Source organism: Eucyclogobius newberryi, unplaced genomic scaffold, assembly GCF_026437365.1.
Source record: "Eucyclogobius newberryi isolate DKJ021-1_F unplaced genomic scaffold, fEucNew1.0.hap1 SCAF_22, whole genome shotgun sequence".
NCBI classification, from domain to species: domain Eukaryota; kingdom Metazoa; phylum Chordata; class Actinopteri; order Gobiiformes; family Gobiidae; genus Eucyclogobius; species Eucyclogobius newberryi.
In genome coordinates, this window is record NW_027315857.1 from 11,435,171 (window position 1) to 11,460,522 (window position 25,352).

The following is a 25,352-nucleotide window of genomic DNA, read 5'->3' on the forward strand; positions in this document are numbered from 1 at the left end:
CAGTTAATGATACAATGTTTGCGCAACAACATTGTAGTTTCAAGGTTCCGCAACTGAGAAAAGAAAAAAAAACTAAAGTATACATTGTTGTTTAGACTTCTTAAGAAAGCCTGGCGGATCCTGCACTTCCGGAGGTGACCAAACGATCCCACTCTATGGACGCATCCCACCTTGCGCTCCTCGCCAAGTCTGCGCACTCGTCGTTTACTCCCTCGGCGTCATGTCTGCGTTGGTGTTCTCAGAAGTGCGCGCTGCAGGATGCCTAGAAGGGGTTTGTCTGGTTCTCAAAGTGCGCTTTTAGTTACAGCAGGACGGGAGTTTGTATTTTTCCGGAGCGGCTCTTGTTGAATGTGGCAGCTTGACAGAAGCGTGTGAAGCGTGTGACACTCCTCTCTCTCTCTCTCAGCATGGAAAACACAGCACAGGACTGCGAATTTATCTAAACTCACTACTTTAACCTTGGATTATGGATTCTTCTACCAACAGCCTGGGTAAGATACCGTTTATCCCTTTGAGGTTGGTAATTAATCGTGCAACTTCCTTAAAATCAAACTTTTGCAGAGTCTGATTTGGGCAGAGGGATAATGCAAAGTTTGGTTTTGAGCAATCATTTCAATGGCAAACACACGCTGACATCATAATATAATCTCAATTGCATACTCTGTGGTTTTCATTGGAGTCTTTAATTATAGATATTTAGCTCTCCTCAGCTTCTAATTTAACCCCACATCAGTGAGTTCCTTTGGCACATGTGCAGTAGTGTGTACATAGTTGCTTGTAGCCTTTGGAGGACAGTGTTGATTTCAGAGCTCTCAGCACGAGGTAAAGGACCAGGTCTGTCTGCTGTAAACAGTTGCTGCATTTGTATTTTCTTACCACAGCATCCTTCTCTTTGAGCCCTGGATTTCTCAGCTGCCTTGAAGGAGCCATGCAGAATCTTTAGCAGCTTTTGTCTAACTAAATACTTGAATGACAGCTCACTCAAACTTTAGATAAGCTTAGATGACTTTAGATAATAGATCATAGGAGCAATGTGTTATGTGTGATTTTAACTGTGCCAAAGAAAGGCTCTGCACAACCAGTTCATAACCAGAAAAGTGCTTTTACCTGCTCATACCAACATGTATTATCATGTAAATACAAAGCATGTACTACAAAGTTCAATGTGCTATCAGTGCTGTATCAACTCGATGCAAATCTTGCAGTGTACTTTTAACCCTAACCCTTGTAGTATCTTTGCAAATAACTAGAACAATATATTTGTGCAAGCACGCAGCAGCAGGAAAGTGCTTCCCCACCGCTCCGCCCCCACATCTCAGCCTCTTTTATTGTACCCAGTTGCACACTGTTGCTTTTGTTGCCTTTCTGCAGGCTCGGCTGTCCCACCTTATGTGCTGATGTTGTGTTTACTTGTCTAGTAAAGCGATGGAGCGGTGGGCCGCTGGGGAACAGTAAATATCACAGGGAGAGGTAGCAGCATCTGTGGCTCTGGCCTTGTCTGAGGCAGCTGTTCTCCGGGGCCTCTTTAATGAAGTAATGTAATCAAAGTCATTACATGTAATTATTGTGTTTTCAGCGCACTGTAAGCTGAGGATGTCTGCAGTGATAAGTCATATCCTCTGGGCTGACACACTGGTGGTCCAACTCTGTGCATGTGTTGTATTGTATTTATCCATTGACATTGCCATTCTGTTGTAATAACATACCGCTATTTTGTACTTCATTTATAAACGTCAAGGTGCTGAGTCATTATGAATGATCGTGATTTTGATGGTGATATTATGGATCCATACATCACCAGTGCAGGACCAATTATGCAGTTTGAAACATGTTGAAGGCTCCGCAGTGAGAAGAATTCTTTAGGCGCAAATAATGACAACATGCTGAAACAAACTTGTCACAGATGAGGTAACTTCCACCTGTCTGACTCCATGGAAATACATTTGAAACATTCTCCATAAGTGAGCAGGTCATAAAAGATATTGATGATATTGTCAATGTTGCTTTGACTATATGCAACATTTGAATATTGAGTACCGGTTTATTGTATATGATGAATAAATATGGAAAAATAATTAAAAAAGAAAACTCATGTTATAAAAATAAGGGTATTCAGTGGTAATTATAGGCATTTCACATTTGTCTGATACTGGAACCCCCCAAAAAATGTAAACACATTTTGCTGGACTGACATAATATCATCAGAGTATTGTTATTGCGATACACCAAAAAATACTGATATATTCATTTTTGTCATTATCACCCACCCATATTCTAGATCGATTTTATGCCATTCGGTAACATCTTTCAATAACATCTTAGTGTTAGGTTGACTTTTTTTCTTTTTCCCATTATAAGGATTAATGTTGACTATATCTGCAAAGAGAAGGCATGTAATGAGTTTGGAGATTTTGGAGAGAATCATGAGTATAATCTTAAGGATCGGATGCAAAGGGACGCATTGCAGCCTCATTTGAAGCGGGTAAAGGAATGACACTTGTTGAACAGTGTCTTTGCACAGAGCACGTCTTATTAGTGCTTAATAAATGCCTTTTATCTGTATATTGGATAGTAAAACATATATATATATATTCATACTGTATTACGTATATTACAGATTCTATAAACATTTTCGGTGGTGACAGAAATAGTCGGCATAGTTGTGTCCTATTATTACGTGGAGTGAAATGTTTCCCAGAGCACCTCATTCCATGCAGTGGTTTGTAAAGAGTGGCGTTTGATAATGCGGCGTCAACCAGCTGTTTCCCATAAAGAGTTATTTGTGCTTCAGAGGCAGGAAAGCGAAATAGTGAAATCAGTGAACGTCTGTGTTCGTCCTCAGATAAACTCGCGTCTCGTGCTGGAGCCCTATAAGCCCCTCGTTCATGGCGATCACTGATCTGTTTCCTCATTTTGTCTAGAGATGGACCAACATGGGCTTTGTCATGACCGATGCCGATATTTTAGAAACCAGCGCAATATTTTTTGACCAATTTTTAGGGCCAATTTAGATAATTTCCCCCAAAATATATAACTTAAAACTCTGTCTACTGTCTGTCTATATAGTGATTTTGCTGGAAAGGAAAAATCATATCAATAGAAATAATTAGCAGTGCAGTTATATTTTATGTAGAGCCCTTTTTTGCACTTAAATGAACTCAAATGAAGCTTCATGTGTTTCCTTCACACCGGTGGGCACCTCAAACCAAATTCAGTCCTGGAGTTTAAGTGCTAAACTGACATTTATTGCAAATATATCACCAACCCATAGAATATATTGGTCTATCTCTACTTATAATGCACGTTCTGCTCCACGTGGACGGCATCGACGAGCAGATCTTCATTCCAATGATGTAGGAATAAACATTAATATTGCCGTTTCACTAAAAGTCTCGTCACTAAAACGATGTGCTTTGACGTAGATACACCTGATACTCGCCTGATTTCTCAAACCCTTTGCTGTTTTTCACTTTCAGCAAGTCATAAGTACAAAGACGTAAAAGATGTTGTGCAGGAGTAGAGCTCGGGTCAAAAGAGGTAGACAAGACAGTATTCCTCATTCAAATTCAGTGCCTATTAATAACACCGCACATCATCTGTTAAAGCGTTCTTCTGTATTTGACAAACACGCACCTTGACAACAGAGAGCACAACAGTGTCTCTTTCTGTTGAATTTGGCTGGTCCCATTGAAGAAAGGTCAATCTGTGAACAAATCAATGACTGGGTAGACATTGTGTGGTGATTTATGCCGACAGCCTTTGGTGCAGGGCAGGCTTGGTCTTGCATATTATTCCTCTGTTTTCTCTTAATGTGAACTGTTGCCAAAACAAACCATCTCCCTTTTCACGATGAGTGCTTTTAGTTGGCTTTATACCTACCTGTGTTTACCGTTTGATGGTTTAGGAGACTGGGCCAAATATTTATTGCATTTTGTCCTGGAGTGAGTTAAATCAATAGCAGTTGTGTTAAAAATGCAGCTTTATTTTTGATTTGTTCTTTCTACATTCTATAAAATTGATGAATTAGCTCGCCATTGCGCCACGTGACTATGAGTCTATGATCTGAGCTGATGTTGGCTGTTGTCACACGGCCTCATTTGCCTGCTGCAGCCGCCCACCGGTGGTTGAGCGTGGTGGATGGAAGTTGCGTGAGGTGAATGATACTGGGGCATGTAGGCCGTGCACGGGGCGAGCGGTGCATCCCAGGAACGCTCTGGTTCTATCTCAGATGTTTTGGTGTTCACACGGGAGAGTCGGCGCGCGGTGCAGGGGCGGACAGGATGTTGAGGCGCGACACACTACAAGAAACAGTAAAACAGTGACTGGAGAGAGCAGAGAGAGGCTGTGGACACAAACACATTCACAGGCCAGGCCAATGCAAGATTAGTGCATTGGGCTTTTTTGTAGTTTGTATTAAAATATAACATGCATATTGTTTTTTGTTTATTGTTAACTGCAATATTGATTAAAAAAAAGCATAATAATAGAAATAGAACGCACAGGCTTCATCGCTTCAAAGGAGAATTTCACAGTAACAACCAGTGGCTTTTTATGTTTTTTATTTCTGTGTTTTCATTTTATTTCAATAGCTACGCAACATTCTTGAACCAATGTATGACCCGGAGTCTGACATTTTCAAATAGATCACAATACAGGGTTGTGGGCGGAGATAGTGGGCAGGTGAAATTCTCAAATGCAGAACAATACAGGATACTCTTTGAGAATTTAGAGGATTGTTATTGTCATCTGGAGTCAGATAACACAGAAACAAACTGATGCAGAAACACATGCCAAAAGACCTTTTAAAATCAAATGTCAAATATAAATAATCAACATATTTATCGGTCTTGAAGCCTCCACTGGCAATTTTTCCAACTTTATTTGGTTGATAATTATTTAAAAATGTCAAAATGTACAATAGAAATAGTCATTTGTTGCCCTAGTAGTAGATAGACACATAGATATTAGAATTATAATTCAGCTGCAGAATTAAAGATCAATAAAAGTGTAGTTCTCGCACAAAAAAACACTGTGATAAGTTGCTCGGTTCCATTCAGCCTTGGTTTTCTATTAATTACCAGTTCTATCAGTGATTGGCAATACATTATTTAGTTTTATGAACCAACAGAATCTGTCGGGTTTAATTTCTGTGTATTTAGCGTAATTAACATGTATCGTAATAGTAATAGGCCATAGAAAGAACTATGAACTATGTTTGTGAGATATATTGTTGTTGCTAATCTGCTCATTTTGGCTGCACATCTGGCTCCTCAGACTCGTGTACATGAGTTCGTTACAGCAGAAACAGTGCGCGGCTGTGTCCTCCAGACATTCCATCAGAGAGTCCTCCTCCTCCTGGACCCGCCTCAACATCATGCAAAGTGGAATCACCCTCTGGACCACTGGACCACTGGGCCACTGGGCCACTGGACCACTGGACCACTGTGTAACTAGACCACTGTGTAACTGGACCACTGGACCACTGACACTTTAGCAGGTCAACTTGGGCTATTAACACATTCCCACACCTAATCCCCTGTGAATCCCATGTTACAAAATCTTGTAGTAATCCATTAATTAAAACGTAGTCTGTGCTATAAATTAAAGGATAGACGATTTTTTTCAGCAATTTTTTTTATCATATTTCCTCGTGGCGTGGATAAATCATTTGTCCTGCCACGTATCAATCATAAAACGCCTGCAGCCGCGTGCGGTTCGTCCCCACGTTTCCGCGTGCCTAAGCGCATGGATCTATCATAATATAGTTCCCTCAGTGTACGGGGCAAAATGAAGACGGAGAAAGACAGTTCGAGCTGAAGCAGAAGTGGACAGAAATCTACGGGAGACGAGACATGCAATGCGCTCCGTTGCGCTAATAAACAAACGCACGTGTGTGATGTATCGGTCCGCACGGGGGAGTGCGCATGCGCACTTCCGCCTGCGTTCTCAAATCGCCGAAAAATCGTCCATTGCGCCTTTAAGGCTGAAACAAGTTAATCTATTAAGCGTATCTAATTGTTTATTTAGATGATTGTCAACTAATTGTCATCTAATTTAGTAATCATTATTTGGACTAAATCCAAAACATGCCATGTGCTATGAAAAGAGGTTTTATGGCTCAAAAAAAGATGGATTTATACCTGAATGACACAGGAAACATGTAAATGCAAGTATACTTGATCATGATGTCTGCAAGCGGCATTACTTTAGCTATATCTGGGTCAAATTTGGTTAAAAAAAATCATGACTCTGGCAGCAATATATTCTGTTGTTCCTTATAATTTAACCCTGTTTAAAAATAATGCTGTAGGTTTTACTTACTAGTCTAATTAAAGCCAAAAGTCTGGTAATTTCCATTTAAACTATTGAAATATTTTAACTGTGTTTTCCAAATTTTCAGATTATTTTATCCAACTTAAAGGCACACTATGTAACTTTTCTGGTGGTCCACATCCTGCATGTTTCCATTGATACGTTATTGCATTGCCTGAAATATTTCAAAGCTTTTAACAAGTATTGTTTTTATGATCATTTTTATTTCTACCTTTATTTAGCGTGGAAGTCCCATTTCTCAGGAAAAACAAACACAATTCTCAATCAGCACTCTCCTAATGTCTATGTGGACGATCTGCATGCGTCCTGGCTGAGTAGTTCCCCGTGAGCCATGATCCCATGCCCGATGTGTAATAGCAGCGCAATGTTTTTTCTTCTCGTCACTGCTCGTCATAAAGTTGTGTAGCGAGCATGAATACGACCAGATTTGTGGAACAGTTGCTGTGAATTTGACACTACTCACACTCCTGCTTTTACAGAGGCGCTGCCAAACTGCTATGACTCACACTGGCTTGGCCCATTGAGCTCAGAACGACAAGGAAACCAGGCAGTCAAGAAAAGAGCGGGAATACACAGGCACATACCTCACTAATCCCCTGAAAACGGAGAATGTTAGGACGATTTTGAACTTCCTTGGAACTCCTTTTAGTCATTATTTTAATTTGCAATATGTGGAATTGGATACAGATTTTAACATTTAACTTTAACATTTTGAACCATAATCATCTGCCAGCCTAAAGCAGTAAGACTGTATGTATGACAGTATGAACACTCCTAATCCTGTGCTTCTGCTTTATTGGGCAGTATTTGTACATGTGAGCAGCAGTTAATAGTTTTCCCCTCGTAAACGGTGCCTTTGCAGTTGGTCCGAAAGGAAAACTTGAGCTTCCTGTTTGCTAAACCTTCCTGAAACGATGACAGCAGATGGAGCCACTGGTGGAGGGGCTTCAAACCTGCAGTTTCTTGTAAAATATGATCCAGTTAAATTATGTTTTTAAGGGTAATTTGACTTAACTCACAAGTAGGTGGCAAAGGGGCAGAAAATTCACAGGAATCTTTAGAAAATTCCTTTTTTCCTATGGGAATTTTAGCTTGAAATTAGAAGAAAAAAAAAAGGTCAAAATGCTTGAACATCATATATTTTGCATTTTTTTCTGTTGAATGTCAGTGACCAGTATTTCTCCAGTGGTTTGAAGCTAGATTCTCTTGAAAGTTTGGAACCTTATGACCCAGATTTAATACCATGTGACATAAACAATTAGAAATGCCATATTAGTTGGTCTGGAAGCCTAAAACGTCTAGTGATCACATCTGACATTGTCAACGTTTTTTGTGTGTATTTCCATAAATTCAGCTTGTTATGTGTCTGTACATCACTCAATGTTAAGAGATGACCTACTGAAGTGTTAATTCCCTGTTAATTCTCATAAAATCTTATACATTCTCATTAATTACCGTAAATTCCCCATAATTCCCATATACATTTTCCAAGTTTGGAAATTCATGGATCTTTGCTATTTAAATTCATTTTAATATGATTCAAGAAAACAAGAAGGTGTCTTTATATATACTGTATATTTAATGAATGATACCTAGATACAACTTCTTATTTTTATACTTTTGGATTTAAAAAAATAACCCTGTAAATGATCTGGCGTTCCACAAGGCACCGTTTTAGGGTCACCATTAATTTAATTTCCCCTTGTGTGTTATAGACTCTAAAGATGAGATGTGTTTTAACTTATAGCTTTTGTTATGAGATGAAGATGTTAAGGGTTATGTCAATTACTCTGTGAGTGAGTTAAGTTGTTTACTTGTGAACCCTTAACTGTAACCACAATATGTATTATGTAGACCAAGCTAGTTATTATCAACCCACATTTTAGGCTGATGTGATGAATTATCTTGAGTTGTTTCCTCTTGTTTGCTTGCCAGTCCAGTCAACATTTCCTTTATCTAACTAACTGGGTGTGACATTGTGACGGGATATGGTTTATTACGTACGCTTTAAGCTTCAGTCATCCATAACAGTGAATGTCTTGTCCCAACTAGTCTCTTTCACAGGGTCCAAAGGGACACACATCTCCCAATACAAAAGATTTGAAATTTGAGAACATAGGTTATAGTTTATGACTCATATTTGAAAGGCGTGTATGGCTTTCATCTGTTTTTGAATGCAATGCCACTATCAATTGAAGTAACAGTCTATTGTTTTATCATAACAAACAGCCAGTTTGTCAGCATGTCCTTCCAAGAGAGTTGCTAATGTTATGGACTTCTCCAGCACGTTCATCCATCACAGCAGAAGTTGAAGTCCTAAATTTGCCTCGTCTGGCATTCAGAGAGAAGCGTGTTTATTTGCTAATGATGTTGGCTCTTTGAAGAGGCCCCCAGACTGATGAAGACACATGAGGACTGGAGTGCTCTGGATTGTGGGTGCGTTCCTGCTCTGACCAGCGTTTTACTATACATTCAAGGCCTTGCTAAACAACGACTAGGATGTTTAAGTTGTTTAATTTAAGTCGCAAAATCTGCCGTTTCAGCTCGGGGCCAAGTCTACCTCCAACACTGATTGCGCAATAGAAACGGTCATTTACATGTTTGCGTTACTTGGTGTATTGACCACAGGTAGTATTTTTGGTCATCGCGGAGTCTAAATCCGCACACAAACAAATATATATATTTTTGTGGGGTCCGTTACTGGCACCCCACCTTATAAACAGAGATGTCAAGGGATCAGTGTTAGATTATTGTGAGAAAAAACACCACCAGTTTATGATAATTCACAATTATTAATAAACTGAAACCAACAGTGAAATCATCTTTACCATTCACGTCTGTCAACAGCTTTATGAAATCGAAGGCTCCGAATAAAGTTCATGTGACATAAACAGCAAGAGTCAGTTTTATTGAGCACTGTTGAGCATAGTTTATAGCAGTGGTCCCCAAACTACGGCACGCGGGCCTTTCAATCCGGCCCGCCAAGCTTATCCAAGTTATATTAAAAATTGAAAAAAAATAAAAAAAAATTGCCGTAGGCTTTATTAGACAGTAGATGGAATGAGAAAGAAAGGAAGGGGAATGATGAGAGAGAAAGGAGGACAGCAAATGTCGGGATTCAAACTCACGATACTATGGCTGGCCGTTCATTTTACCTTTCGCCTGTAATGCCCACATTTCCCCAAGAGATGGCCACTGTTCCCTCAAAGCTGCGCGCCTGCGCAGCTGCGCACTTCTTGCACATAGTGCACTGCTCGCACGCACATAGTGCACTGCTCGCACATAGTGCACTGCTCGCACATAGTGCACTGCTCGCACATAGTGCACTGCTCGCACATAGTGCACTGCTCCACTTAGTGCACTGCTCGCACATAGTGCACTGCTCCACTTAGTGCGCGCACAAGAAAATCTATGGCGCACAGAAAATAAAATTCACCACAAACGGCCACCGGGGCCAATCAAGCAGGAAGCGCAAGTGTTTGACACTGAAGAAGACTCTTGTGGACAGTAGAAGACAGTAGATAATTAATCATTATTTAATGCATTCTGAAAACAACAATTTGTACATTAAGCCTTGGATTTGTTTGCTATGTTAGAAGTTACAGGTCTAATCTTTCGTGTAATTTACAGTAATTCATTAGTTCACACAAACACACCATATTTTCCTGGCCTGGCCCCTCGGCCAAATTTTAGAACCCAATGTGGCCCTCGAGTCAAAAAGTTTGGGGACCACTGGTTTATAGTATAGATGCAATTAAAGTGACTTAATTTTGCTTCTAAAATGTTCACAAACCACACTTGTATTACAAAATGAGTTATTAGTTATTTCTAGTTACCAGCAATCAAAACTTTTGTTGTCCGTTACTGGCACCCCACCTTATAAACAGAGATGTCAAGGGATCAGTGTTAGATTATTGTGAGAAAAAACACCACCAGTTTATGATAATTCACAATTATTAATAAACTGAAACCAACAGTGAAATCATCTTTACCATTCACGTCTGTCAACAGCTTTATGAAATCGAAGGCTCCGAATAAAGTTCATGTGACATAAACAGCAAGAGTCAGTTTTATTGAGCACTGTTGAGCATAGTTTATAGCAGTGGTCCCCAAACTACGGCACGCGGGCCTTTCAATCCGGCCCGCCAAGCTTATCCAAGTTATATTAAAAATTGAAAAAAAATAAAAAAAAATTGCCGTAGGCTTTATTAGACAGTAGATGGAATGAGAAAGAAAGGAAGGGGAATGATGAGAGAGAAAGGAGGACAGCAAATGTCGGGATTCAAACTCACGATACTATGGCTGGCCGTTCATTTTACCTTTCGCCTGTAATGCCCACATTTCCCCAAGAGATGGCCACTGTTCCCTCAAAGCTGCGCGCCTGCGCAGCTGCGCACTTCTTGCACATAGTGCACTGCTCGCACGCACATAGTGCACTGCTCGCACATAGTGCACTGCTCGCACATAGTGCACTGCTCGCACATAGTGCACTGCTCGCACATAGTGCACTGCTCCACTTAGTGCGCGCACAAGAAAATCTATGGCGCACAGAAAATAAAATTCACCACAAACGGCCACCGGGGCCAATCAAGCAGGAAGCGCAAGTGTTTGACACTGAAGAAGACTCTTGTGGACAGTAGAAGACAGTAGATAATTAATCATTATTTAATGCATTCTGAAAACAACAATTTGTACATTAAGCCTTGGATTTGTTTGCTATGTTAGAAGTTACAGGTCTAATCTTTCGTGTAATTTACAGTAATTCATTAGTTCACACAAACACACCATATTTTCCTGGCCTGGCCCCTCGGCCAAATTTTAGAACCCAATGTGGCCCTCGAGTCAAAAAGTTTGGGGACCACTGGTTTATAGTATAGATGCAATTAAAGTGACTTAATTTTGCTTCTAAAATGTTCACAAACCACACTTGTATTACAAAATGAGTTATTAGTTATTTCTAGTTACCAGCAATCAAAACTTTTGTTGTCTTTGTACTGTAATAGCTTTTCTCTAGTAGACTTGTTCTTGGCTAAACATTTCCTCCAGTACCAGCTTGGACAAGTGCCAAAGATTTTGCAATAGCACTGATGATGATGAAATTCCTGTTCTAGTGAAATGTTCGTAGGCCAAACGTGAATCACTGCTTCCACGACGCCTTGCAGCACTGCTCTTGTGTCGACAGTTACCGACTTGAGGCAAACATTGGCCACTGTGGTTCCATGCTCTTATTTTGGTCTTATAAAAGGTGGCCAATGTCCCAAAATTGCAGCTAGCTGGTAGAAGAATGTTCTGTTTTTTTTATCCTTCCCAGACTGAGACGCCAACAGTTGCTTGCAGGAATCTCAAAGAGTTAATGTTTGTCTTCAGTTGAATGTTTGTCACAAATGGCTCATTGCCTTTGGTGCTCCGCCAGAATTCTTTGCTGGTTTAAGGAAGTTTGCATGCGGTGAGTCATTACAAAAACATGGAGATCTGGCGCGGGATAAATCATGAGATGAGTGATCACATAACATGGGAAATTCTGTTAGTGAAAGTAAGGACAAGGCTGCGGTTTGACAAGATTATAAAGCTGCTCTAGATGTATTTGTAAAGTGAGTAAATCAAGTGTTTAGTTGTTTATTACGTAGACAATTACTTTATGAAGCAAATTAAGAGCGAAGCAAAACAAAAACACGTACAACTTACTTTCCATTAAAGTTCAATATTGATGCAAGGGCATTGATTTTCTTTGCCATTAATACATGTATTATTTTAGACCAGAACATCACCAGCTTACTTTATAGTGTGTAAAATGGAATTATTTCTGGTGACATCTGCAGGTAAAGGTGCAAATAGCAACTTATCAAATCCAACTACAGATTAGAACAGTATGATCTAGGCTGATTAAAACAGTGCATCCATGAATTTCAAGTAGCGTAATGTGTTTTCAAGTGAGATGCCAAAAAGAACCCATTTTAAATAATTTTATATCACTTCTCCGGCTTCTGTTCAACTACATTGGATACAGTTTAATCCGATTCATCATGACCATAAGTCTTACAATGAGATAGTGGCGGTGTTTTGGATGGAGCTTTGTATATTTTGTAGAAAAGCAGCCATCCAGTCCAACGTTTTGTCTCTTTTTGGATGTGTCCGCAGACAGCGCCGAGTTCCCAGACCGGACGTCCTTAATGGAGGTGCGTCTCCAGGCCCAGGAGGACGAGATCACTCTGCTCAAGTCCTCACTGGCTGATGCTCTGAGAAGGATCCGCCTCCACGACCAGCTCCTGCCTCTTCTCAAACAGCAGCTCATTGCAGGTCTTGTACATTTGAAACTATCTTGAACTAATTCCAACCTACAGTGTCATGTATCTATTTTACAACACATTAAAAATAAATTGGGCTTCATTATTGGGCTTTGTTATAATTACATAGATCTGAACACCCCAAAATAAATATACCGTATTTTCCGGACTATAAGTCGCACCTTTTTTCATAGTTTTTGCCGGGGTGCGGCTTGTTCTTATTATTTATATATATATATATATATATATATATATATATATATATATATATATATATATATATATATATATATATATATATATATATATATATATATATATATATATTATATATATTATATATATTTTATATATATATATATATATATATATTATATATATATATATTATATATATTTTATATATATATATATATATATATATATATATATAATTTATATATACTTATACTTATTCTCCGGAGCGACTTATATGTGATATTATTTGTTATTTTCACACATGCAACCGCATTTCATACTCCAGTGCAACTTATATATGTTTTTTTTTTTCTCTATTATGCATTTTTTGGCTGGTGTGACTTATAGTCCGGAAAATACGGTAGTTATTTAGTATTTTCATCATATTGAACAGGTATGTCTAGTTGATGTCATAAATGTAATTGTTTCCATGTGTAGTTCCTATTAAGAGATTACAAAATATTTTAGAGGGTACTAAGTCACATATTTTTTTTACCTACAAATATGCATTTATTTATTTTATTTTTTCTTTAAAAAGCCTAACAAGAAAAGTCAAATTTGTCCATTTGTGACAAATACTTCTCTGTACACATTTGGTTTTAAATAAAATCCTGTGGGCTTTTGAGTGTGGGTCAGATTATAGACACTCATTTTGAGAGATTTCGCCAGCATCACGTCCAGCCCCCTTTTTAGTCGACTAATCGATGCACAGAGAAAGTCTTTATTTGACCCTTTAGTCGACGACAGCCTTAACTACGACTATAACCAACACTAGTGTCTTACACAGTGAACCCAGGGGCCGCTCGAGTGCTGAACCAAGTGTGCTACTCGGACAGCTGTAGTAACAACAGAAAAGCCTGCGTAGCCCATCAGCCCATCCCCAGGTACCTGAGTGTCCATACACATCCATAGTCCATATACTTCTGAATACATTTGACAGAGAATTTGTTTAGAGGAGCACACAGCCAAGCCATAAATGGAAAATGTAATGATTTACAGAGCACTAAAATACTGTTCTGTGCAGTGGCAGCTGAAAAGACTTGAGGTGAACTTTGGCTCCATAAAGTAGTTCATTCAAATTTCATCCAAACTTCATTCAAATTCTGAATTCCTGGTCCATTTTTTCTTTGCTATGAACCACAATTTATGGCATTATATTAACCACAAAACAACCCCAAAAATCCATAAAGCACAGTCCATTTGAATGGCAGTTCAATAACCAGTGTAGCATCTAGTAATTCTGTAAATTGAACGCCTCATTAACGTGCATTGTAAAGCAAGATAGTTTATTTTATATTATTTTCCATCTGTAGTGTAGTACCACGTTAAAAAAACATGTACAAAAGTGCACAGTAAAACATTAAAAATAGAAATAAACAAGCAAAGGATTTAAGTACCGGTAATCAAATTTAAATAAAACAGTATCAAGAGACACAAAGTAGCAAAGCAAGGACACTTTATACAGCAGAGGAAGTTGGGACCATGTTGAAATATACAGTAAATATTATATAATGATGTGACTCCTGTAAGTGTTTCACAGACAGGTTTGTGTTACCAAAGTCTGCTATAGAAAAGTAGATTGCCTCTTTTTGTGTACATTCTGTGATTGCCCAGTGTTGACTCATTTGTGAATTATGTCCAGCCACGTGTTCAACAGCAGTTCAGTGCGCAGTACAAATGGCCCCACAGCAGCCCCAGTGTCTGTGGAGCCTCCCACTCAGGACAGATCCACCCAGACTGTACTGACCCTGTCCGGGCTGGAGACGGCTCAAACCAGGCCTATGCTGGACCTGAGCAGGGGCTTGTGCAGCCTCCGCCTGGAAGACGCCCTCCTTCATGTGGACACGAGCCTGTCCGTCGAGAGCAGCCGCGGCAAGCTCCACCGCGTGTCCGGCATAGACGATGAGGTGGAGGAAGCCGAGGAGGATGAAGGATTAGGGGGGCAGGACAAGGATCCGGGCTGGTCTTCTTCCCTGGAGGAGCCCATCCAGCCCACCAGCATCAGGAGCCTTCAGAGGGAGGACTACCTGGACCGCAGCTCCTCTCCTGATGAACAGAGCCCCACCTCCACCCTGGGCCGGAGCTCAGACCAGAACCCACGCTCCACCGCTCTGCCCCCCATCCTGGAGGGAGACAAGAAGCCTCTGTGCGTCCAAATCGTCCCGTTCTCTGCTCTTCATGTTTTACATGACATGCATGGCTTTGCCTAATCACAATTTCTACTGTCTAGTGTCACTACAAACCTCAGTCCAACATTTACTTGATGCATACAACATTATCACTTCAAGAACGTTTTAGGGCAGGTTCCCAATTTCAAGTAATTACCTCCTCAATTAAATGAAATTGGACATTGCGGGAAGTTCAAAATTGCCAGGGAAATCCAAAAGTCTGTTTTTTTTTCGCACAGAGTGAGCTGTGCGAGGGCACTAGGATTAGCTCTACAGCAAACACATTTTGTCCATGTGGAAAATATGATGAGAAGCATAAACATGGTGATGGGTCTGAACTTGGGGTGTCTATGCATGAGAAAAGTATATATATTATTTAAACTTTCAATATTATTGTTGTTATATTTGTTCTTGTTTTTGAAAATACAGGTTCAGTCCCATTATTCTCAACTGGTGAATAAAAAACAAATGATTGCTTATGAGCATGTTTTAGAAACTGTAGAAAACATTACACATTTGGCACATTTTTAAACATTATGTTTGACCAAAGTTATTAACTTAAGTATCATATCAATATTTGGTCCACCCATTTATAATCCCAAAACACACACTTCAAGCTCAGAACAAATGTTGAAACTGTGGTTTGTAGAGACGCATTTTGAATCATTTAATCTTATGTTAATCCATGAATTATGTCTTGCATGCTGACATTCCATTCTGTTCTGTTGACAAGGTTCTTTTCTTTATTGTTTGGTTTCTACCTCTGTATTTTTACTAACACTCCTTTTTATGCAGATGTGTTGTGAAGGAAGAAGAGACAGATGATTCATTTTCACTTCTCATATTGAAATTCATTTCATTCTTTGCCAGAGCTATTTTTACCTCCTTGTTAAAACATTGCCCACATTACAGAATATCCTTCTCTAATATTTATCACATAGTCATTTTTAGCTATTAAAAGTACATCTAGAACTGAGTGTGCCCAATTACCTAGTGCAAAATAAGTGGCCCTCTCAAGCAGAAATAGCCTTCTATTTAAACAAAGGTGGCCCAAAAAGAGGGTATTTAAGAGCTTACTTCCTTTACTTCCTTTCTTTGATTCATTATTAAACCCACTCCTGCTATGTCTTTAAAAGTTGCATTTGGGAACTAATAACGTTTTCCAATCATTTAAAATAAATCCGACTCAGTGTTGATTGGTAACAGTAACGGTGCTTTGTCCCCTGCGGCTCCAGGGTCAGAATGAACAGTGACAAGCTGATCAGTGACAAGCCAAGGAAACGACTGGAGAAGAAGGCAGCCTCCTCGGCCAACCTCCTGATGCGCTCCCCCAGCCTGGAGAAGTAAGTGCATCACCACCACACAGCTGTCACCAAGTGTTCACTTTTTCCTCTCACATATCTCATCAAAAAGACAGTGCTGGAAAAGGGGGGGCCTGTGTGGATCATAACATTCCGTTCCCATGAAGAGCCTCACAAGTGTACGCTATTGACTGATCTGACCGTTCATATCTGTCCTCTCTCTCCACAGCCGGGCCAAGGACCTGATTTCCAATGCAGGTGACGTGTGACTCTTATTGTATTGAATCAAAAACGTTTTTTGCAACCTAAGAAGTCATCTGATTTTGTACTTGCTTTGTCCTCACCTTCGCTGATATACTCTTATTCTGTTATATTTATATTTACTTTGACTCAAAAGTATCCAAAGCAAATAGGAAAATGAATGTTCCCTCACATCATCACTTAAGTTTTACTTTACTCTTTTGAAATACATTTTATGAAGAAAACAATAAAATTAATAATAAAATATAAAGAAATATAATAATAAATGAATAATAAAATATCCTAGTTTGCAGAATGGACAATATCTTGTATGATCATGCTGAAAATGATCAAATCTTTTCTTAAATGCTCCTGAAGGCTTTTTAAGTATTCAATACAGTATAAGGTTTATTTTCATGAGATGTACGATGGTTTTGTCTCTCATACAATATCTATCGTACTGTACTACGCTGCATGCACTTGACGGTCCCTTCACCTGAAGTAGTGCCCTGTAACACAGAACATACCAAAATGTGTTTAAGTTTATTCGTGATTATAATCTCTACAGTGAACTCTCCCATGTTCCTCTGGTGTGTGGCCAGGACTGTTCTGGTGCGGTGCATGTGCCCAGACCCTCAGCGCTTCTCATATGGAGCCGTTTGAACGCAAATGAGAGCATTTCCCAACAAACCACAGCTGTGGTTAGGAGCGCTGGCTCAGTTTCAGTTCACTTAGCCCCCTTTAGGCCTCAGTGCTGCAGCTCAGAGAATTTGAGGACACAATGTGTTTGCGATGATATTGATATTAAATCAGCTATATCTTTTATATCGTGTACTCGCTCCTGTTTCAGTTGTCGATCGTGTTTACTCTGTCTCCCTCTTTAGAGCCCAAAAGACCTTCTTGCTCCCTCCACATCATGCAAGTCATTCTCCATGAAGTTCTTTGTCTTTTTGTAGTCCACAGATCTTCACATACTTGTTCTGATTAGTTCAGTGCTCAAATTACCTCTGTAAATCACATTTGTTTTAGCTCGTACAGACTACTATTAGATGCCAGTGTGGAGCGGATACGGGCCTGTCGATGTCTGGTGGCACAATCGAAAAAATGATCCTCAAGACTAAAGGAAATACAAAGGCTATGATGTTCAAAGCACTAATTCAAAAACATCATATTGGGCAAGTTTAAAATGTTCAGGTAGTCAGGTAATATTTAAACGGTACAATACTGTATAAATTGTCAACAGTCTTCTCCTGGCACAAGCTATGACTAAGCGAGCCAATGTTTCTCCTCCATGAATGTGCCATCAGATTTTATAAGCGTTCTTGGGAAGTTAAACACACCCTGGTGGAGCTGACCTGTGGTTAGCCCGTCTGCACCTCTTTTACCCACCAGGCTGATGATGGACAGTTGTGCTTTAGCCAAAAACCTCCTTCTGCTCTCCTAATCGGTGCCATGGTATATATGGCAATATGGAATAAAAATGAAATTTGACTGTGCATATTTATTGTTAATGAAGGTTATGCCAAGTACAAGCATAGTATTCTAAGTTTTACTTTTTGCTTCTCACATAGGGTCAGGACCCAGGAGAGGAACATACAGCCAAGGTATTGGACTGTTATTTTCTCTCATTACATATGTTTTTTTTTGTGCTTTACCATGTTTTTAACATCTTTTTCTGTTCCACAGAACAGTCTATAAAAATGTTCATCCGAGGTCGGCCCATTACTATGTACATACCCTCCAACATCCACAACTATGAAGACTTGAAGATGGACACGCCTGCCGAGAAGCTGGAACTGGACTGGGTGTATCCTCTCCATATTGGATTAAAGTTGTTTTCCTTAGGTTTACTTTTGACTATAGTCTCAGCGTAAAATGTTTGAGTTATAGAGAGCATAATGAAGTGGATGTGCTTGTACATCTCCTTGACTGTGCCTTCCAGTTACGGTTACAGAGGCAGAGACTGTCGTGCAAACTTGTATGTTCTTCCAACGGGGGAGGCGGTTTACTTCATCGCCTGTGTGGTTGTGCTCTACCACATAAACAACCGCACACAGAGGCACTATCGCAAACACACGGACTGTGTTCGCTGGTCAGTCAACACACCCACACTTTGAAACAATCCTCATAACATCATTTTTATCACCAGTTTCTGTACTTATATTGAAATGTTGTTTAGTCTCACCGTCCATCCTGACAAGGTGCGAATAGCCTCGGGTCAAGCAGCAGGCGTGGACAAAGACAAGGTAACTAGATACAACTCAATATCGGCGAATACTACAAGATTGTTTTGCACATGTTCCATTGTAATATATGGTATATATGCGATATATAAGTTACACAGTACTAATATTTGCCGCACTAGCCGCTCCTGCCTTGTGTTCACATCTGGGACTCCAGCACCCTGGTCACGCTTCAGCAGATCGGTGTGGGCACGTTTGAGAGAGGAGTGGGATCTGTCGCCTTTTCATTTGCTGTGAGTTGCACTTTCACTAAATTCAGATTATTATCACAAATTTAAAAAGGAAAAGTGTTAATTCTTTATTTATAGGACTCGGGTGCATTCTTGTGTGTGATCGACGACTCAAATGAACACATGCTGTCGGTGTGGGACCCCAACAAAGGCACCAAACATGCAGAGGTCAAGGTGAGGACCTCATCATTTCACACATACAAAAGCAGCTTGAATTATTACTACTGAGAAGTGTAACTTTGATTATATTAGACGAAAATGACCCTAAATATAAACAGACCGTAAGTTATTGATATTGGTCTAGTAAAGGTTTATGGTCTGGTTTAGTTCCAGTTTAGCTCCTATTTTGATGTAGTGTTCATGCAACTAAATTAATGACCACCAGTAATCAAGTGTTCCTTACGAGGCCATAGATATATCAGTCTTTTTATAATGAAGCTGGGAAAAGATGGTGAAAATCCTTTAGCTTTAACATGTCACACTTTTCAACTCTTTGCCAATGACGCATCTCGTGCTTACATTATGTCCGACTCCACACAAAACGCTCCTTCACGGTGCTGCTGTACAGTGGCAAATTATGGACGGTTCCACTGCTGCAAGGGGGTGGGGTACAAATTATGCTGTTCCTGTTGGATGGACTTGTGTGTTTATACAGCGTGCCTTTGACCTGGCCCGTCCACCATTTGCTGTACTCCACATGTGCCACATCAACAATTGGACCATATTTTTTCTTATCATAGCCTGCACATTTTACAAGGAAAACTCTATTTGGATCGTGTTGTTTTGGTTTTTAGACCTATTGAATCGACGCTGTACCTACTAACCCTCATACATTACATGGAAGGAGGACCATACCAAACATCTTGACTGTGCTCCAGTTCATGCGTTGCAGATTTCACTCTATAAAATATTTACACCGTTGCCTCGACAACCGAGCTGAAATTGTTCTCCGGGCAGCTTTTGTACAGAAGCCCGTCAAAGTACCGCCAAAAGACCCTCCAGGTTCTCATGATGTATATGTGAGGGAGGTCGGCAAGAAGGCCTTTTGCTATAAAGCTACATTTGATTGGAACAGCCTGACTGCAGAGTTAACTGTGATAACTTCATTTCAACTATATAAAGCAGCACTGTAGGTCAAGTTAAATAGTCCATGTACCATGTACACAATACCGCATCAACATTTGGACTGAACCTGGGACAAAAACAGGACTGGACCAGGAAAAAACCTTGTCCACGTCAGGAATAAAATTGGCTCTCTTTGGGAACAGATAAAGAAAGTGTTACTGCACCCTTTATGTTCTTAGAAATGTTAAAATGTTGTTGTATTCATATGTTCTGGAGCTCTGGAGTGTGGGTCGGGTTGTGAAGAGCAGGATGTCTTGTGTTTACATGGGATTGTCTGGTGGTTGTATGTGACTGTAAATTGCTTTGTATGTTGTCATGTAATTCTTTGTTACATCTCAAGGGGCTGTCTTTAAGAAATAAATACATGTGGTTTTAATAAGATTACAATTAGTTTTGATAGATATTTGAACAAACAAAATTGAAGTAATTGTAATTGTTGTTTCTAGAGTACCAATGAGGCTGTGTTTGTCGTGGATTTCCACCCCAGCGACAGCAGCAAAATCATCACTTGTGGAAAATCTCATGTTTACTTCTGGACCCTCAGCGCGGGGCAGTTTACTAAGAAACAGGGCATCTTTGGAGTAAGTCCATTTTTACTTTATTAAATGTATTTGTAGCACTCAAACCATTGCTGTTTCCTCTGTTTTAAACCAAATACAGAAGTATTGATTCGAAACAAGGAACTGGCAAGGGAGAATAGAGGCTTGTTTTGGGAAGTGGGTGAAATGTATAAACGCTACCATTTTTTTTTTTTAATTACCATTTTAGTATGAAAAGTATAACGTTTTATGCCAATTAAATAAAGATATTTTAATAACTCAAAAAACATACTTTCATAAAGAATGCAATGCATTATAGGATGATTTTGTCCACATTTCGAACGTTGTAATATAAATATGTACTTTTCTTTTTGGATCAGAAATATAAGAAGCCCAAGTTCATTCAGTGCTTCGTGTTCAGTCTGACTGGGGATGTCCTGAGCGGAGACTCAGAGGGGAACATTCTGACGTGGGGCAAATCGGCTGCAGACATCAAAACCCTCGGCAAAGGAGCTAAAGGTCAGTGAATTCATAATATATGGATAATTTTAGATTTGATCCGAGAAACACTTTTTATATTGCGTATATTGCACACATTCCAAAGTGCTGCACATCAGAAACAAAATCAATAACAACAATAGATTTTTCTATTTAGAGCCACATGTTCACATAAAAAAAGGAAATATTTTTTTTAATCTTACAATAATAATATCAATAATAATTGTATTAATAATAAATATTATTATTATTAAAATTATGATAATAATTATTATTTCCCAGAGACCTTCCAGATTATGCGTCAGACCAAGGCTCATGAAGGCAGCGTGTTCACCCTGTGCACTCTGCCTGATGGAGGTCTGCTGAGTGGAGGGGGCAAGGACCGAAAAATAATCCGTTGGAGCGCAGACCTGGCCCCTGAGAGGGAGTGTGAGGTGAACCACATCTGGATACACATTCGATATTTGCACGTTCACAGTGGAGGAAGTCTTGATGAAGTCTGTGTCTCCTTTGGCAGATTCCAGAGAAGTTTGGAGCAGTTCGGACTCTCGCCGATATAGATGGAGTAGAACTTTTAGTGGGCACAACTAGAAACGCTATTCTCAGAGGGAGCTTTTCTGATGGTTTTGTGGTCATAGTGCAGGTGAGGCTTATTATTATTACATTGTTATTACATTGTTAAGTGGTACTGTAGTCATAGTAACAGTAATGTGTGTCAGGGCCATGTGGATGAGATGTGGGGCCTGGCCACGCACCCCTCTCAGGACATCTTCCTCTCCTGTGGGAATGACAAGCAGGTGTTTCTGTGGAACGCGGAGGAGCACAGGATGGACTGGTGCACCACACTGGAGGTAAGGACACGCCACAGCTGAAGTCTGCACAGGAAGCTTCCAGAAATGTCTCAAAGTATCGTAATAACACTATATCTTTCTGTTAGGAGTATGGCTTATGTGCTGACTTCAGCCCTGTAGGATCAGTGGTATCAATTGGCCTCAGCACAGGAAGGTAACATGTGATTTGGGTATTTTAAAACCACATAACGCTTTTAAAAAACAGTTGTTGTTTAGCGGCGTAGTAACATTTGTTCTCTGTACTTGTACTGACAGGTGGCTGGTTCTCGACCTGCTGACGAGGGAGGTGATCTCCGAGTCCACCGATGGGAACGAGCAACAGTCTGTCATGAGATACTCCCCAGGTTTGTTCGTGACAACACTTTCACTTTAGACTTACTGTCGTAACACAGGCTTGTTTCTTCTGCTTTGGCAAAGAAAGCCAAAAGCAGAATCTTGGCCTTGTGCTCGACTTCACAAAAGACAAAGTGGAAATCCCCTCTAAATGTGAATGGCCTGTTGTATTTTCAGACGGCAGCTTTCTAGCGGTCGGCTCTCATGACAACTTCATCTACATCTACAGTGTGACCGAGAATGGCCGGCGCTATTCACGCTTTGGGAAATGTAATGTAAGTAGAGCTGCAAAACGAATTAAATCTATATGTTTAAACAAATCCATTGAGATTCATATTCCGCATATAAGGTCACACTTCATATTTCCTATTGATATACAGTATGTTAGTAATTGTCCAATTGTTGAAAATGAAATAAAAAGTTAGTTATTTTGACCTATAGTTTGATTCATGTTTCCCTCTTACAGTAGATGTAGTTATTTTTCCCCCCAGTGGACATTCATAAGTGCAAAGCCCAAAGTTTTTGAGTTGGGTTGGAGGAAAAGGTCACACTCGTTTACACATGAAACAGTGGAAACAGTGCTCAATTGTAATAATGTTTTATTTTTCTTTCATTAGGGTCACTCTAGCTTCATAACTCACCTGGACTGGTCTAAAGATGGAAAGTACATCATGTCTAATTCTGGAGACTATGAAATCCTTTACTGTGAGTGTGTCGACACGTGGCAAGACTAGTTTATGCAAATGTTCTGTAAGCTGAAACTGCCTGTGCTCTGACAGGGGACATCGCCGGAGGTTGTAAACTCTTAAGAAACCGCTATGAAAGTAAAGACAGAGAATGGGCCTCATACACGTGTGTGCTGGGCTTCCATGTTATTGGTAAGAAAGTTAACGTTTTTCTAAGAATACAAAAGGTTGTGCTCATGTGACATTACAACGTTCTAGAATCCCTATAGTTTTAAACTGAGCTGGTGGGCAGTTAGGAATTCTCGGGTAGAATTCACTGTTTAACTGTCAGATTGCACAATTGTTGACCTGGTTTATAGGTCATATCTCTATCTGTAATTACTGGGCCTATCTAACGTTCTATATATTTTCTGGCGGCAGAAATAAACAAAAGTGACATTTTCCCCACATTTGTTGCCAGATTGTTGTCAGTCAAAAGGACTTTTAGATGAATATTGCTGGTTTGTGGAGCCTATCCCAAACAAACAATATGATTCAATTGTAGGATTTCTATTTGGAGTTGGAATTAGGAACTTGCCCACCATCTGAGATCATGACTTCAATCAATTCTAGAACATGAACACCACCTACAGAATCATATGTTTGATTATTATTGGCTGTGTTCAGGCGTGTGGCTGGAGGGCTCTGACGGCACCGACATCAACGCCCTGTGTCGCTCTCACAGTGAGAGAGTTGTGGCCGTGGCAGATGACTTCTGTAAAGTGCACCTGTTCCAGTACCCCTGTCCCAAACCCAAGGTGAGGCTATGTAGGTTGCATGAAGTCCCTTTGGGTAAGACCTTCAACTCGGTCTCTACATATTACATGCAAAAGAGCAGCTGTTTAATTCTGGTGTTCCTAATAAGAAAAGGAGCAGTCTATATTTTAAACAGCAAATGCTCTTGTGTTTACCATGTGAAGAAGTGATATCTAAATGTTGAATTGACCTGTAATAGTAAAAAAAAATTAAATATTCAGGTCACAGTCCATGGGTTTGAGTGATGAAAGCATTGTTGTCATAGCATTAGCAATAAACAATTCAAAACAGATCATTATATATTTTGAATGGGCAAATGTCCTCATGTTACGTATTGTAACAACTAAATATGAATAATTGTGACTAGTTTAGAAGCAAATTGACGGTACAATTCAGTTTATATTCCCAAATGGTAAATAAATCAGGCTCTCTAGAATTTCTCACATGTACTTTTATTTATAGTTCAGAAGGTTTGGTTTCATAAAGCTTGTCTCATTCTGGAGGAAATGTGAATGAAAGAAAATGAGGAATTTCACTGTTGTTCATAGTGTCAATAATTGTAAATAATCCTAAAATTGTGATGTTCCTTCTCACAATAATAGTAATACAAAATGTGTTATTGTGATATCCCTAATTTAAACGATACATTTGCAAAGAGATTTGACTGCATACTAATGTATTTTGTTTTGCAGGCACCAAGCCACAAGTACGAGGGCCATGGCAGTCATGTGACCAACGTTTGCTTCACCTACAGCGACTCTCACCTCCTTTCTATGGGTGGCAAGGACACCTGTATACTGCAGTGGAAGGTTCAGCAGGTGGGGGACAGCAGAGAGAGGCTTACGTCTCTGTCTTCTACTTCCACCAGTTCTCCAGAGCCTGCTGTCTGCTAGTACTAAATGAAATGGTTTACCGGGAGGCGATCTTTGCATGTGGACATTTTGCATATTGTGGCTTGTATGGACTGTTGACCTCAAGCAAGTTTTAGAGGCCTACATACTGTGCCAGAAGAGGAGGAACTCAGGTTTCAAACTAAAGAGAAAGAATAACAAAGACTTTGTAGGTGAACATTTTTTTCATGTTAATTGTGAACATTCCTGTTACTGCCTTATCAATCCTGTTTATCATACTGTATGTGTTTATTGTATGTGTTGGACTTCACAGCTAACATTGATGATGTATATTCTTGCCATAAAGACTGTGACTGTTTTACTCTTTATACATCATGATACGCCCAAGAAGGAGTTTCATACAATTTGTGTACTGTATTTTTAATCTTCAAAATAAAAGAACTGGAAATTGCATGTGTTGTGTAGTGAAGTCCACTAGTGGGCAGTATTGCTCCACAATTTGAGATGGACTATTTGTCCAACTCTTCCTCTCGCTGATACAATTATGAACCATTTTATATTGTACAAACGAGGAAAAAATAATAAACTTAATCACATAATAAATTATACAAATTACCTCCAGAAAATGTAAATCAATTA

The 25,352-nt window shown here is 39.6% G+C and overlaps 1 protein-coding gene across 1 annotated transcript; it reads left to right on the plus strand.

Annotated features, from left to right (window-relative positions):
* Positions 1–182: 182 nt before the first annotated feature.
* Positions 183–25,166, plus strand: eml3 (EMAP like 3). The gene is made up of 24 exons (XM_072459020.1): positions 183–491; positions 12,472–12,630; positions 13,641–13,737; positions 14,496–14,999; positions 16,257–16,364; positions 16,552–16,580; positions 18,134–18,166; positions 18,249–18,369; positions 18,505–18,654; positions 18,742–18,808; positions 18,928–19,038; positions 19,114–19,209; positions 20,607–20,741; positions 21,080–21,218; positions 21,480–21,631; positions 21,715–21,840; positions 21,917–22,048; positions 22,135–22,202; positions 22,304–22,392; positions 22,559–22,656; positions 22,999–23,086; positions 23,161–23,259; positions 23,734–23,864; positions 24,555–25,166. Exons 1-24 carry the CDS (start codon positions 467–469, stop codon positions 24,753–24,755), a joined length of 2,958 nt encoding a protein of 985 aa, XP_072315121.1. The 5' UTR covers positions 183–466; the 3' UTR covers positions 24,756–25,166.
* The last annotated feature ends 186 nt before the right edge of the window (positions 25,167–25,352 follow it).